Below are 15,432 nucleotides of genomic sequence, written 5' to 3' on the forward strand. Positions count from 1 at the left end.
AAAAATCAATTATTGTCTTTTTTTAAGTGACTGAAGTGATGACAAGAAGATGAATGAAGCTATTAAACATAATATAAATAAATATATCATTTCGAGAAAAATTAGAAAGGCTTATTGAAATGTTTCGTGTTGTTTGCCTTTTCATTAACTGTTTTAAATTATTTTATTTAACTTTTGAGTATATTCAATAATGATGCTCATTACTGTTCATCTGCAATTTAATAATGTTCAACCTCAATTCCATCATTCATTCAGAACCAACTGATGAGAGTTCTCGACAACAATGTGTATTTATCTCTTGTCTCTTCAGCATCCTCCTCCTCTTCTTCTTCCCCTTCTTCTTTATTGACTGATCTGTCAATTTGACAGCTTAACGGAGCCATTTTTGCAAGAACACACGAAAAAATCAAATACTTTTTTCGCCCAGTTCTTCGCATGTTGAACACATGTAGTTCTGTATTTGTTGTTGAAACAGACAATCAAAAAACAAGTGGATGATTGGAGAAATTTACTGATGCTGGAGACATCAACAGACCATCGCAGTCAGTTCGCATTGCTCCCGCCTGTTTCTTTAATTTTTCGGATAAAGAAGAAGAGCAAGATACCAGCGAAATGCGACGAATGCAGTCGAAAAGCAAGATAACTGCATTGTGTGTGGTGACTGGCCTGAGGATCCTTCCCTCTGCAGCTGTTGTGGATGTGCACCGCCACAACACGGAGAAGGCGATTCTGTGGAAAGAACTGTCTTTGAACCAGTTGAACCACACGTTTGCCCACGAGCTCACTCCAGCCGACGAGACATTCAACCGCAACGATGGGCTCCTTGACACAGAGGCTGGCATGCGCTTGCTGCTGGATCTGTTGCATTTTCCTTTCAATTTAGGTACCAATCCGCTGCAATATAAAGACACAGAGGTGTTTGTGTGTGTGTGTGCAAAGCAACATGAAAATATCCTATTGATTAGCAAACACACAATTTTACAAATTATAATGTGAGAGTGGAGTATTGAGTGGAGGAAGGAAATATGAGGAAGGGGATGATGCATCAGATGGGAGGGATGGGTCTGGGTGGAAATGGAGGTGGAGGAGCAAGTGGAGGAGAAGGAGGAGGATAAAATGATAACAATGGAGGAGATGGAAGTTGTGGAAATCAAGGAGAAAACAAATGAGAATGAATATGTCCCATTTCAATAGATCCACGCGAGGGATATCTTGAAACCGGAGAAGAACGTGTGAATAGATTTTCATGTGACAGCCACAGCAAGTGTATTCATCAAGCTTCGTTCATCTGAAAGCATCTGGGAGGAGGGAAGCACGCGGTGAAGAAGATTGCATGCCAGATGCTAATTCAAATCAAAGCACGTGTTGGGTTTGAGAGCGAGCGAGAAGAAGAAGAAACGGAAATGCATTTTCTGGAATAAATAACCCATCGGCGAGGTGGATGCACCAATGCAGTCGATCGTGATGCGGAACAAAGGTGGGACGAGCGTCGACAACTGACTCGATCTGACTGATGAAGAGCGGCTGAGTTTTTCCACATCTGAATATTCACTGTTTGAATAACTTTTCACGACAGGGATTGTGCAAGCGCATGAAATGTGGAAAACAAATTGTTTCTTCCGTCCGCTGATGCAAAGAGGTTATTTGGAAAGGATTCCGATCAATCTGGGAAGCAGGAACAGCTCGATGAGTGTGATGAACGCGAATGTTGGAATAGGAGGAGCAGTTTGAGGAGATGGGAATGTGAATGGAACGAATCATTCACCATCATAGAACAATGGAATAGTGATGGGAATTGGTGGAGCACAAGGAGGAGCACAAGGAGCAGCCGGAGGAGGAAGTGATGGAACAGAAGGAATAACTCACATGGAAACAGTTCTGCAAGCGCTGCTGGAAGGCGACGGTTTCATCGCGAAGGAAGGAGCAGAGCCACTTGTGGATGAGAAAAAGACAGCAACTCCATGTTCCTCTTTCTCAACTTCCTGGCCAGTTATGCTTATTGTCACATGAGCGAATTGGCTTTGGGGGTGTGGCAGGTGGGAGCATCGAGCTGAGGCTGGTGTGTCTGGTGTGTCTGCGTGCGAGGAGCACCCTGCATTGCAGAAGAGGGCGTGTGAGAAAGGAGAGAAGAGAGAAATTATATTAGATACAGAAGAGAGTCGTCCACTGACAAGTCGGATGCTTCGATAATTTGGCCGATTGGAGGAAAGAGGACAAAAGGAGAGAAATGCGTATGTGTGTTGTGCAGTCGCATGTTCTTAAAGGCTGTTCAAGTTGAAGAAATTTCATTTCAATGAATAATCACTATCGTTATCTTCACATTTTCGATCTCAAATTGTTATTATCTTTTTCAAATGTGAATGAAGTCGGTGGTGAAATTACAAAAAAAGCGAAGCAGAAATGAATGATTATTGGCATTAGGAGAAAAAAGTGATCAAAAAGAGGATATATGTGTTTTGATTGTGATCGATGAATAATTATGTGAAAAAGAAAATAAAAGAAGATTTGTGAAATGAAACAAAGAAAAAATTAAAATTGTTTATTTATAGTTATTGTTTCATCTCGGATATTTCAAAAAGAAAATAAATAAATAATTGTTGATGTTCAAACAATAATCATACTTATTATTTTTATTTGTTCATCAGTTAAACAAATAATCTCTATTCAACACATCTGTGCAGTATTTAAAAATTTATATATCTCTCTTTTTTTTTTTTTATTTGCTCATTTCAGTATTTTTTATTTAGAAATAATTTTTTTATTTCTATTTGTTATCAAAACTAATTTATTTTGATGGTTCGTTTCATTTTTTTGATTTATTTTGCATGAAAAAAAATATTTAATAATGAAAACGAACTTTTTCAAAAAAATGAGTTAATCAATTCAAATTGAAAAAAAAAAAAACAAAATATATTCGAAGGTTTATTTTTTATTTCATTTTTTAAAAAAATTAAAAAAATTCCAATTCACATAGTTCAAAAACATCTGCATCATTTTATTTTTCCAAATAAAAATAATCACAAAAATGATGACAAGCTCAAATGAGAAGTGTGATCAGTCACTAACAGATATATGAAAAAATGAGTATGATTAATCATTTCGATGCAGATGATCAGTATTTGACAAAAACAAGAAGGAAAAATTTTGCAAGAGGGAAAGTTATTAGAAAAAGAATGATCGAAATTTTGATCTATCATTATGTTTCTTTTTTTTCTAAAAACTTTCCCTCTTGCAAAATTTTTCCTTCTTGTTTTTGTCAAATACTGATCATCTGCATCGAAATGATTAATCATACTCATTTTTTCATATATCTGTTAGTGACTGATCACACTTCTCATTTGAGCTTGTCATCATTTTTGTGATTATTTTTATTTGGAAAAATAAAATGATGCAGATGTTTTTGAACTATATAAAGTTATTAGTCATTTTCGAAAAAATATTTATTTCTAAAAAAACAAAAAATAAAGAAAAATCCCGAGTTGTCATTTTTTTATAAATTGATAATAATTCCATAATAAATTGTAATAATCACTAAAATGTCATTTTCAAAACAGGAGTCAACTCTAAATTCACGATGCAACGTTCTATGGAAAGAAATACAACGCATCGGTGGAGATGACTTTGATTCATTGCTCGTCTATTTGTTTTACAACTACAGAAAATCATCTTCAGTAATTAATGATTTTCTGAAGTCCTTGAATGGTTTGGACTTTAAAATTTTTTGATTGTTAATAACTTATATTTTTCTCTAATAATATTTATTTTAAATTAATATTTATTTTTTTATTTTTATGAAAACTTGGAATATTACGAAATACTTCTGAAAGATCTCTCAGTTGTGTACAAGCATGCACAATTACACACGCAAACGATGATCCTTCAAGCACTGACGCGCAACGCATCATTATCTGAGCTTCTGGACTATGGATTTGACATTACTGAAGGAAAGTATAATTATGCAAAACAAACTCTTACAAAAAACCAAGGATTTTTAATACCAGCACAATTGCCTCACCCACCATCATGTAAAAGTGGTTTGTATTAAATTTTATAATGATTTCTTTTTTTTACTGTTTTTTTATTTTTTTCAATTATTTTTTTTTATTTTTTTTTTAAGGTCTTAATGAACAAGATTGGGAAAAGGGCAACAATTGGATGTTGGCCCATTCCACAGAGGCATCAACTTCATAACAATCAGCCAAGAAAAGATCAAAAAAGGTTCCAGATTACGCACAGTTCATAGAGGAATCTGCATGGGATGATATTATTATTACAGAAAAAAATAATTCAAACAAAAAACAATCTTCGTCATCGAAAAAAACAAATCAAAGCAGCAACAATGCCAATGTCATTCCATCTGTGAAACCTTCTTCTACAAATAATACACCTTCTCAAACAGTAAACAATCCAATCAGCACTCCACTTCGTGCTGAAAGAAAGACAATAAGAATTAAACAAAAAAATTCATTTCATCATCGTCATTCTTCTCCATCACTGATTCCTATTCACAAACTTTACAAAGAAAAAACTTCATCATCATTTTCATCATCCTCATCTTCATCATCATCATCTTCTTCTTCTTCATCATCGTCTTCTTCTTCATCATCATCATCATCATCCTCATCATCCTCATCATCCTCATCCTCATCATCATCATCAATTAGAAAGAAAAAGAAAGAAATAGATAATACTCCTCCAACAGACAAAGTTTCATCATCCTTTAGCAACGAAAATATGTGGATTAGTGGTCAATTGATTGAATATGCCACTTCTCCCACTCTTATTCCTCCACTGGCATTTCAAAATCTTCTCTCAACATTTCCAAAAAATAATGACATTTCAATTACTCCATCACAATCACCTCAATCAAATCAAAACGAATTAACAAACAATAATAGATCATTAAAAAACATTTCAAATAACAACACAATGAATCTTCATCCTTCTTATCCGTTAACATCTCCATTTCCTTCATCACATTCACAAAACTTAACAAACATAACAAACACTAGTTTTAAAGGATTAATCAATTTAGGCAACACATGTTATCTTGCCTCTCTTCTTCAGTGTTTCTCTTCAATCACTTCACAAAAACCATCAATCATTTCAAAAACACGCTCAAAACAAACATTATCATTTCAAATGATGAGTATTTGCAATCAAATCCTCAAAGATGGAAAAAAAGTACATTCATGGATCCCATCAATTGTTAGCAAATGGGAAAATTTTTGCAGATACGGAAGCAAGCAGCAGCAGAATGTGTCAGAGGCATTCGATAATCTTCATAGACTTTTCGAAAAAGATGGATTGATAAAGAAAGATTGCTTCTGTCCTATTTTGATTTCTCATTTCAATTGTTTAAAATGTCAAAAACTCACATCACACATCGACAACATCAACAATAGCATAATCATCAATTCTTCATCAACTCACAATGGTTTGTCTTCTTTGTTTTCAACTGAAATACTAGATGGGAAAAATTGTGTATATTGTGAAGAGTGCAAAGAAAAATGCTGCACTGCTCGGTGGGAGGAAATGATTTCATTTCCAGAGGTACTAGCCCTCTCCCATGAATGTACTGATCCTGCTAGTTCTCCACCTTCTCGAACACTTCTAATCAAGACTGATATGTCGAACAAACGTTCATTTTGCAAAGGATATGCAAATGAAAAAGATTCAACATTTCACAACAACAATAAAGAAACAACATTCTATCATTTCATTGGTCAAGTTCTTCACAAACAGTTTGATAACAGTAATGGTCATTTCATTGCTGTTGTGGAAAGAAAGAAAGGAATTAGAAAGATGTGGATCACCTGTAACGATGATGATATTAAACAATTTGATAGTGACAATTGGACTAAGACTTGGAAAGAACTTTACGCACAGGGTTACACTCCTTCACTTTCATTCTACGTAAAAGAAAACTCACTATCTACGCATCCAACTATTCAATTTGGTGGTTCCTCTATTTCTTCCTCCTCTTCTCAATCTTTAAATATCAACAACACAAACACAGACACAACTCCATCATCATCGTTTATCACACCACCACATCATTCTTCTTCCATTCCACAACTTTCTTCATCAATAACAACTAACTATGGATTGGAAGCACTAAAAGAAAGAAGAAAGAAAACGGGCATCTTTTCTCCCAATGAAAAGAGATTAATCTTCAAGCCCAAGACTAAATTATGGAAAGAGTTTTCCGAAGAAACAAATATTAAAGTTTCTTTGTCACACTTCTACAAACTCACAACCAACTTCTCCAAAGCAAAAAGGCGCACAGACCTCTGCGGCATGTGTGAGAAGTTGAACTATCTTGAGAACAAATTAAAGTCATCTCAAAACAAAAATGGACTTTCTTCTACAGAGTTTCATACACTCAAACTTCTTCGACAACATCGTCTTGTTGCAGAAATGCAACGCAAACACTATCAATCAACTGTTGATAATTTGAAAGAGGGAGAAGCAGTCTTCGTCTTCGACTTCAAAGAGAAATGGAAACTCCCCATCAGAAAAAATCAACTTCAACAAGAATTCTTCAATTATCAACAAGTATCTCAATTCACAATCATCTCTCTTCAAAAAATTAATAATCAACAAATAAAACGAACTTTCAACTTCTTCTCCGACTGCCTCTCAAATGATCACAGATTTGTTATTGAGTGTCTGGAATCTGTGATCAAAAGACACTTCTTCTCAGACACTCACACTTTTAAGTTCTTCTGCGATTCAGGTCCACACAACCGAAATCGCTTCCTTCTTCACTTCATCCTCTCCAAACAATCAAAACTTCTTAAAAAGAAAAATACACAACTCAATTTCTTCGCTGAGCACCACGGAAAGAATATATGTGATAGTGAATTTGGTGCATTAGTTAATTCAATCGACAACAATCTATCAACTGAACACATCACTACACTTCATGACTTTATCAACTTCTTCGAAAACAATATGAATGTTTCAACATCTGTTTCATCATCTTCACAATTGAATATTTTTGAATCATCCTCATCAAACAACTCCCCATCGTCAACATCTATCAAGGAGTGTGTGCATGAGAGGTACTTTGAAGAGTATGTACCATCTCAGCAAATTTCATGGCCATCACTGTCAGTCCCTCACATGAAGGACTATTTATACTTTGAGCGCAAGGGCTCATTTGTCTGCGCATCTGCTGTTGGATATCTTCCTCAACGCTCTCTGGTTGCCCTCGAATCTTCGACAATGAAAGAAAAGGTTCAACGTTCAAGAAAGTCATTTCACTCTGATATCACATCATCTAACTCTTCTCTTCTTTCTCAATCTTCTCAAGATCTTCTTTCAAGAAGATTTGATCTTCTTCTTTACTCTTCTTCTTTTAATGAATCTCAAAATTGTATTAATAGTGTCCCTTTTTAAGAAACTAGTTGTTGTGTATGCTTAGCTAGCACTCTATCGGAAGGGTGCTGGACATGACTGTTCGTATTAGATATTGCAGCCTTCGGGCTGCAATATCCGGACCTGGATACGACGAACAGCCTCCCAGGTACACAATAGTTAGAATCCGATTGTTTTCTTACTGTTTCTGTCCCTATAATGTCCCTATTTGCACTTGGTAATAGTCCCGAAATTTATTTATGTATATCTTAATAGAGATTCATTTTTTGATGGGTGTTGTGAAGAGTTTCAATGATTTTTGGATTGGATTTCAGGAAAGGAGAATAGCTGAGAGTGTGAAGTGATGTTTCATCACTGTGTCTGCCTTTTTTCTCTGTTGGATTTGATCTTTTTGAGTTAGGAAAAGAGAAATATCAGAAAGGGTGGAGTGGGTAGAAAACAAAGGATAAACAGTCAAGTTTGTTTTTACACCTAAAGTATTTGTATTCTTTTGTGTTTTGAATTGACTATGATACCATGTATTTGTTGATATAGGAATGCTTTTTTTTGAATCTTTTATTGCTCATATGAATTGATATTGAATTGACTGTCGGGAAATGTTTTAATGATGATATAGTAAAAATATATTCCTTTGAGAGTGATGCAACAAAAAAAGAAACTTATATGTTGCTTTCAATATTTAAGCTGATTAATACAATGAAGTGCTGTTGTTATTTGTGTGTTATTTTGTTTTATGATTGTTATCGAATTAACAATGAATTTATTTTTATGTTTTTCTCATCACTGAATATTCATCAACCGTTGTAGTTACTCAACAATGAAGATATTAATATCAAAACATTTATATATTGAATAGAACAATAATTATAAACATGTTCATTCAAAAACAAAACATTTTTAAGTGTTAAATTTTTCAAAGATATTTTTCTCATTTGAAATGAAAATTCAATGAAAAATAAAAAAACATATTTTCACCTTTATTCAAACATTAAAAAAATCAAAACCAATTTCTGATGAAATGTTTGCATTAATAAAGCAATAATATTCACAAATTAAATGAAACAAAAATAAAAAATTTTGAAAAATTTTTGAAATTTTTGATCATAAAAAATACAAATTATTATTAATGGCGCCATTAAGAATACCATGATCTATTTTGCTCAATGTGAATAAATAACAATAATAAACATGTCTGATGCTTTTTTTGAAAATCTGTTAGTGGAAAAAGTTGGTAATAATTTGTTTTTTAACATATTTTTTATTTGGGATGAAGTGTTGTGTGAAATGAATTGTTTCCCATGCACTGTCTTCGAAGATTTTTCTTATTTTTTTTCAGTCATTCTATATATTTAATATGTGAGGACGTCTGACTTGTAATGACAAAGCTGTATAAAAGGTTTGTTACAAATCGTTGTTATTTTTCATTAATATAAGAATTTTGACCTATTTATTTAGAAACTGGTAATTTTGTTTGGCACATAGACAATTTTTGATGAAACAAAGAGAAAGACTATTCAATGTGACTATATTAATTCTTGTTCATTTTTGACATAGTTTGTTTTTATTATTAATTTGAAAATTTTATAAAATCCAGTCATTGTATTTCTATTAATGTGTGATTTGAAATTATTATCAAATTATCAATTTAAATTTTATATTAGGAAGTGTGTCGGAAATATGAAATGTCACAGAACAAAATCATTGTGTGAAAGATTGGAAAGTGAAGAAAAGAACTTTATAAAGTATTGGATAAGCTCCACAGACAAAACAAGAAAGAAAAAGAGGAGGAGGGAGTGGAAAAATACATGGGAAATAAGGATAATGCTGAACTGAAAGCTGTGATAGAAGGAAGCTTAGAGAAACTAAATGATGATGAGCAAGATGATTATTTCGAGAAAATGGTGAGAGAAAATGAGGAAAGAGTTCTATAAGGAGCAGAGGCAGAAAGCGCAAGAGTATATAGGAGAAGGGTGGAGTGAAGAAGGGAAGACGAGAAGAGAATTATTTTCTGGAATGAGAACAAAGACATGAAGACAAGCAAGGAGAAGTCTCAATTCAATGGCTGCGGGTTGAAAGACAGTGAAAGAAAGCGGAAACAATTCTAGAAGAAGAACATGGCATTCTATTTGGTGAAGTCGTGGAAAAGCGTGAAAAGGAATGGGAAGAAGCGTGTGGAGACATCTTGGTTCAGCCAGAATTCAAACATCACCCCGCTCTCTACTGAGAAACAAATGAAGAGGAAGATGAAATCGATTGAAGCAGCGCAGAGCAGAAAAAGGAAGAGGAGAGGGAATATCTAAGAACATGCGGAGAATAATCTGGACAAAAGGAGAGAGGGTAATTATTAAGCTCATAAGGTGATGAAAGAGAAAGAGAAAAAGGAAAAAGAATTGAACATGAGAAATATTTATAGACAGAGAAAGATGGAACTTCAAAGAGAAAAGATGATAGAATGATCCATTTGGAGACATAAGATGGAAGCAGAACATCTTTTGTTATTTAATACTTCCAAGAGTAACAATTGTCAGGAAATGTCGTTTCAGATGAAGAATTTTAATGCTCAATTGTTTAAAAGCAGGAAGCAGAAGCAGTAGGGGAGAATGCAATGAGGAAAAATGAAAGAGGAAATGAGCAATTTTGTGTCGAAGAAAAAGAGGAAGAAGAGAGATGGAAAAGCGAGCTGAGCTAGCTGAATTGCAGCAATTCTGAAGCATAGAAGTCAGCTTCGTTGAAAGGCAGGCATGCTCGTTACACGTATTCAGTGATTTCATCATCATCATCTTCTTTTTCCAGAGCAACAAAACGTTTTTCAGTGATCCAAAGGAAAAGACAAAATGACAGCGAAAAGGAAGAAATGCAGCAAGGATGACATGGTTCTGTTCCTAGAAGACGAAGATTATTCCTTCGGATCAAAGAACACAATTGCAAACAAAGCATTAAGCCCATCTAATTCTCAATCACAGGCATCTGCTTCATCTTCCCCTCAGATTTCTTCGTTGATTTCTCCACAAAGTTCCAGCAAACACACAAAGGCTCCACAAAGCAGCATTCATGCTTCATTGGAAGGGATGAAGAGGAGGAAAGAGGAGAAAAAGAATACAGTTTTTCTTTCGCCAAATTCGTTGCTGACACCAGAAAGAATACTGATTCTGATATCTATATGTCACATTGCGCTTTTTGATGACAAGTGGTTAGCGGAGAAAGTGAAAGATGGAATGAAGTGAAAGGAGCAATGAACGAAGGCGAGAATGAAATTTGACGAAAGATTGAGGCGAATAAAAGAAAAGAAGCTGAGAGAAGAAAGAGAAAGAGAAGCAGAAAGAATTATAAGCTTGCCTTTTAATCAGCAAAATGCTATTAACACAACGTTAAATGGACCAAATCAGACTCTTCAGTCAACGCTCCAATCAACTAGATCAGCATCCTTCTCTTCTTCTCCTTCCTCCTCTTCTTTATCATCATCATAACCTTCTTCTCTATCCTCACAAATTCCATCTGATTTCTATCATATTGATAATGCTTCACATTCTTCATCACCATCACTTTCACATCCTTTTTCAAAGTTATCAATATCTCCTTCTTCCACCAATACTCCAACTTTCACAAATCAAATATTGTATCCAGTTTCTTCTTCGTCAATGTGCTTTCCTGAGCCAAAATTGTCGGCTATTCCAAGCCGCATCGAACGAGTTGAATTGGAGAAAGCGATACAGCAGAAAATGGAGAAGATGCAGAAGAAAGAGACAGAGAAGGAGAGAGAGGAGCTGCTGGAAGAAGAGCAAGAGAACTCAGAGAAAGAGCGGGAAAGGTTCGAAGACGAACGGAAGAAGGAACTGGAGCAGGCTGAGAAGAAGCGAAAGGCATTTGCCTCCTATCGGAAGAAGAAAAAGATTGAAAGTTACAAATCAAACTTTAAAAGTGTAACGAAGCAGAGGAATGTGTTTATGAAGGAGCATTTCGAATCGCCTCCAGTTGTTTGGATATTGAAGGCGCTGTCGATTCGAGATGATCTATCTTTTGATCGGCAGGCTGTTCAATTTGAAAGCTTCGCAGATGTGTTTCACAATAAAAGCACATTTTCAACTGCAGAAAAAGGAGAAGATGACAATTCGGAAAACTTATCTTTTTTGAAAGAACAACAAAAGAAGAAGATGAAGAAAAGAGTTGTATTTCAAAAGAACTGAAACATTCTGAGAAAATGCCAAGTTAAAGTGCGAATTTGTTTTTCATTATTCAATTTGCTAGCTTCTTCTTCTTCGTCTTTTTCTTCTTGTGCTGAAAAAACATATCACACACATTCATTGTCATCATCACTCACTAAAAATGATTGAGTTTCTTTGTTTTTCGCATGTGTTCAAGAAATAATAATTGAAATATAGATGATGGTCATTTCTGAAGAAATGAAACAGATAATAATGCGAAAAAGATTTATAAGTTAATGATGAGTATTAAGAGAAAGAGACGAAAAGAGTTGTTTTTACAATGAATGATGAATGGAAATCGGATTGAAAAAAATTGAAGAGATAAAAAAGAAAGAAGTTAACTGGAAAATGGGAGAAGCTGGAACAGAAGACGAAGAAGAGCCAGAACGTAATACTACTACTGAGAAAGGTGAAATTGTTATTTATTTGAATCATTCTGTCTGTGGATTTTTCCTGATTTATAAAGAGATCAACAACGAAGAGAAGGGAAAGGCACTGATCATCCACGCAGTGAAGGGCATATCTATAAATGAGGAGCCATATGAAGAAAAAAGCTGGAATTCCTGTTAACCATCAGAGTGAAAAAAGGTTGAACATTCAGGCATATGACTGTATGTTGTTTCCATTTTGATAACAATAACTGATTGTAGCTGCCTTGTTATTGGCGAACAAACAGCTGTTGGGGGCACATGCTTCCTTTAACTGAGAAGACTGTGACTGCTGTGTTACTCTGGAAAATGATAAGAAGAAAATCCAATTTGCGAATGTATTCCTTTAAATTTTGTGTTTCAAATGTGGTTACTCGTATGTTCATTTCTGACCAGTTGCTGATAGAGCCTTGTGAATACTGTGGATATTCTCTGTTTACCGAGCAGGCTTCAAGTGAAGCCGAGGTGCAATTATATAAGCACCACTGTTATGCACAAAATGTGGAAAGCTTTTTCAGAGCATCAGCAAAATTTGCGAGATCCGTTGGGTTTTTTTTTTTTGAAATGATAAAGCGTGTTGATGACGAGCTGGTTCAGCAAAATGGTCGTCGAAGAGAGTAGAACATGCTAAAGAAGCTGTCTGGCAGATTTTCTTTTCGAAAACAATGGAGCTTGGAGTTGAGGTTCAGATGCATCTCTGTTGGAGAAAAGAGTCAGGAGATAAAAGCAAGAGATCCGAAAAGGATGGAGAAGAGGGAAGACCGTGCAAAAGAGTTTGAATAATGTGAAAAGATGTGACAGAAATTGAGAAATTAACATCAGCGAGCTGGCAGAGTTAAAGCCATCAAGAACAATATTTTTCTAAACAGATTTAATTCGAATGTTGGAAAGGCAACTCTGGTGGTTGATGTGTAGGACGGCTGTGGATGTGGGTCCCAAGTGGACAAGCGCGGAGCCGAACTGGCAGATAGAGAAGCATATATTTTGTCAGCAGAATATCAGCTTGGAACAGCAGAAGATGATAAAGTGGAGGCGTGAGGTTGAAGTTGATGCACAACATTGCAACTCTTCGCTCACACCTCTGACAAGAGCAAGCTGGATATCGCCAGACTTATGAGAGCATAATGATTGTGAAGTTTGAAGATTTCAATACGAATTCTGCTCTGGGTTTGTAGAAAACAGCAAATGAGAGAAGCTTAAACACCTCAAAGGGATGAAAGCAAGAGGAATGCGAGTTTCGCAAAAGTGGATGGAGAATCGATGAGGATAAATGACTGTAACTAGGATGCTGAAGCGAAAGTGCAATGATCCAGATACCCACTCCCTTTTTGCTGCCTCCGCAGTCACATATGAAAGGGGTTATTGGGAAGTTTGTGTTAAAAAGGAGCATCGAGCGAAAAGCGGATCAGCTGAAAGAGAAACAATGAAAGTGGGACTCAGTGAACAAGGAAGGCGATTCCTAAGAGGTGGAGAATAGTTAAAAAATAAAGCCAGCTGTTCATCAAAATATTTTGTTGTATCTGAAACAGAAATATTTGTATTTCTATTTATTTATTCATAATTTCTTTGTATTTTTTTTCAATAGCTTTGATCAATTAATTTGAATAACTAATTTCCAGAATTATTAATTTAAAAACAATTATTAACAATAAACAATAGTTTATTCTACAAATATTATGTGTTTCCATCATATTTTTCAATGTTTATTATTGAAAATTGATTGTTTTTATCTAAAGTTTTTTGATCTTCAATTTCAATTTCTAAAATACTTTGAAATGACATCATAAAACAAGTTTTTATATAAAAAATTGATTAATAACGTATCGAAGTTATTATTATCATGTTTATAATACTAGATAACATTTATATTGTTCTGAATATTATTGTTTCGATATTTTCTGAAAATTTTTTATATATTTTTTTGAATATTTCACAAAAACAATTGAAAACAAATTTTATTTAGCAAATAATTAATAATAATTATTTATCAAGCAATATTTTTGCATTATCATCACTTTTATTTTTCTTTTTTAACCAACCCTTAATGAAAAATTTTTTTGATCAAACGTCGGAATTTTTTATGATATCAAAAAAAATCACCCATATGGAGATAGTTCAAAGAAGCCGAAATAGACGTTGTCAGTTTCGTTCCACATACAACACACATATCGCAGCCGCTGGACAGAGGCGTATTGGCAGTGTTAAAGTCGGAGCTTTCAAACAATTACAGCTCCCCATCATCTTCCTCCTCATCTGATAAAAGAACAGCCATCGCTGATGTGTCATCACAAGCACTTCACACAGCATCCACACCATTGGTGATCAAAAAAGCCTTCGTTAACAGCTGCATCCTCGGCAATGGATCTGGATAGGTTCTAATGAAGCTTCCTCAGTTTTCTCAATACTCCATTCCTTCTTATTCACATTGTGTCGACTTCTTCGGAAATGAAATAACAAAAGAAAAGCTTCTTGATGAATGGGATGAATATAATGAAAAGCACAAGATGAAAATTGAAAAAGAAGAAGAAAAGGAAATTGAAGAAGAAGAATTGTCTTTGGAGAAAAAAGTGAAAAAAATATTCAGAAAAATTTAGAACGATGACGATGAAACAAGTGATGAATATGACCACTTTGAACATGAAAATGGAAAAAGAAAAGTCAGAAGAGTAATTGATTCTTGTTTCGTATTTTTATGATGTGTTTTATCTTTTTTTCATCTCAAAAAATTTTGGTTCCAATAAAGAAAAAAGTGCCAATAAAAAGATGACACCATATATTTTTTATAAAAATATTTTATTAAACACTCAAAAGAAATGCATTCCTTGCCATCGCTTTGTCAAAAATTATTCGTAAAAAATTTCGAACAAAAGTTTGATTTTAAAAAGAATGAACTATCTTGAATATTTCAAAATCTTTTTGTTTGCTTATTGAAAATTCAATATGGGTTATTCTTTTTGAAAAGTCGCAAATGTTTAATACCTGGATCATTTAGAATTGAATCTTTTTTGATTTTTGTTTGTATAAAAATCTTCAAAAATCTCTTAAATGCACTTATTCTCGCATCAATCAAGTTTAATTGTTCTAATTTGCAAAGTGATGAACAATGATGGATTTTTCATTAAAAATGATCAATTAATGTCCAATTATGTTATACCCATTTATTAAACATTTGCGACTTATCAACAAGAATAATCCATATAATTCATCATTAACATGTTTCCCCAAAACCAATTGTTTAAATTGAAAGTGTTTGGAAATTTTTATATTTTTAGGAAGAATGACAGAAAAAAATAAATGCTGAACGAAAATTAAAAGAAAACTAAGGCATTCAACTGAAAGACTTATAAACGAAAAATTTTGTTTTTTAACTCTATAAAACACATTTTGGACTGAAGCAATAATAAATCTGAATTAAAAAT

General features: G+C 34.1%; 3 protein-coding genes across 3 annotated transcripts in view; 2 read left to right on the top strand and 1 right to left on the bottom strand.

Annotated features, from left to right (window-relative positions):
- Nucleotides 1-1,788: 1,788 nt before the first annotated feature.
- On the top strand, nt 1,789-2,010 carry MONOS_17247 (uncharacterized protein; the record flags this gene model as incomplete). The annotated part of the gene is made up of 1 exon (XM_067870148.1): nt 1,789-2,010. One exon carries the CDS (start codon nt 1,789-1,791, stop codon nt 2,008-2,010), a length of 222 nt encoding a protein of 73 aa, XP_067732069.1.
- Nucleotides 2,011-11,021: 9,011 nt separating this feature from the next.
- On the top strand, nt 11,022-11,567 carry MONOS_17248 (uncharacterized protein; the record flags this gene model as incomplete). The annotated part of the gene is made up of 1 exon (XM_067870149.1): nt 11,022-11,567. One exon carries the CDS (start codon nt 11,022-11,024, stop codon nt 11,565-11,567), a length of 546 nt encoding a protein of 181 aa, XP_067732070.1.
- Nucleotides 11,568-15,253: 3,686 nt separating this feature from the next.
- The window catches only part of MONOS_5822fu5823 (putative Dual specificity phosphatase, catalytic domain), a gene marked incomplete at its 5' end in the record, with an annotated part of 10,701 nt that continues 10,522 nt past the window's right edge, over nt 15,254-15,432 (bottom strand). Inside the window, one exon of the mRNA XM_067876005.1 lies at nt 15,254-15,432. This exon is cut by the window's right edge and continues 10,217 nt beyond it.

The sequence above is a fragment of the Monocercomonoides exilis genome (assembly GCF_001643675.1).
Source record: "Monocercomonoides exilis strain PA203 chromosome Unknown scaffold10-1930038, whole genome shotgun sequence".
NCBI lineage: Eukaryota > Preaxostyla > Oxymonadida > Polymastigidae > Monocercomonoides > Monocercomonoides exilis.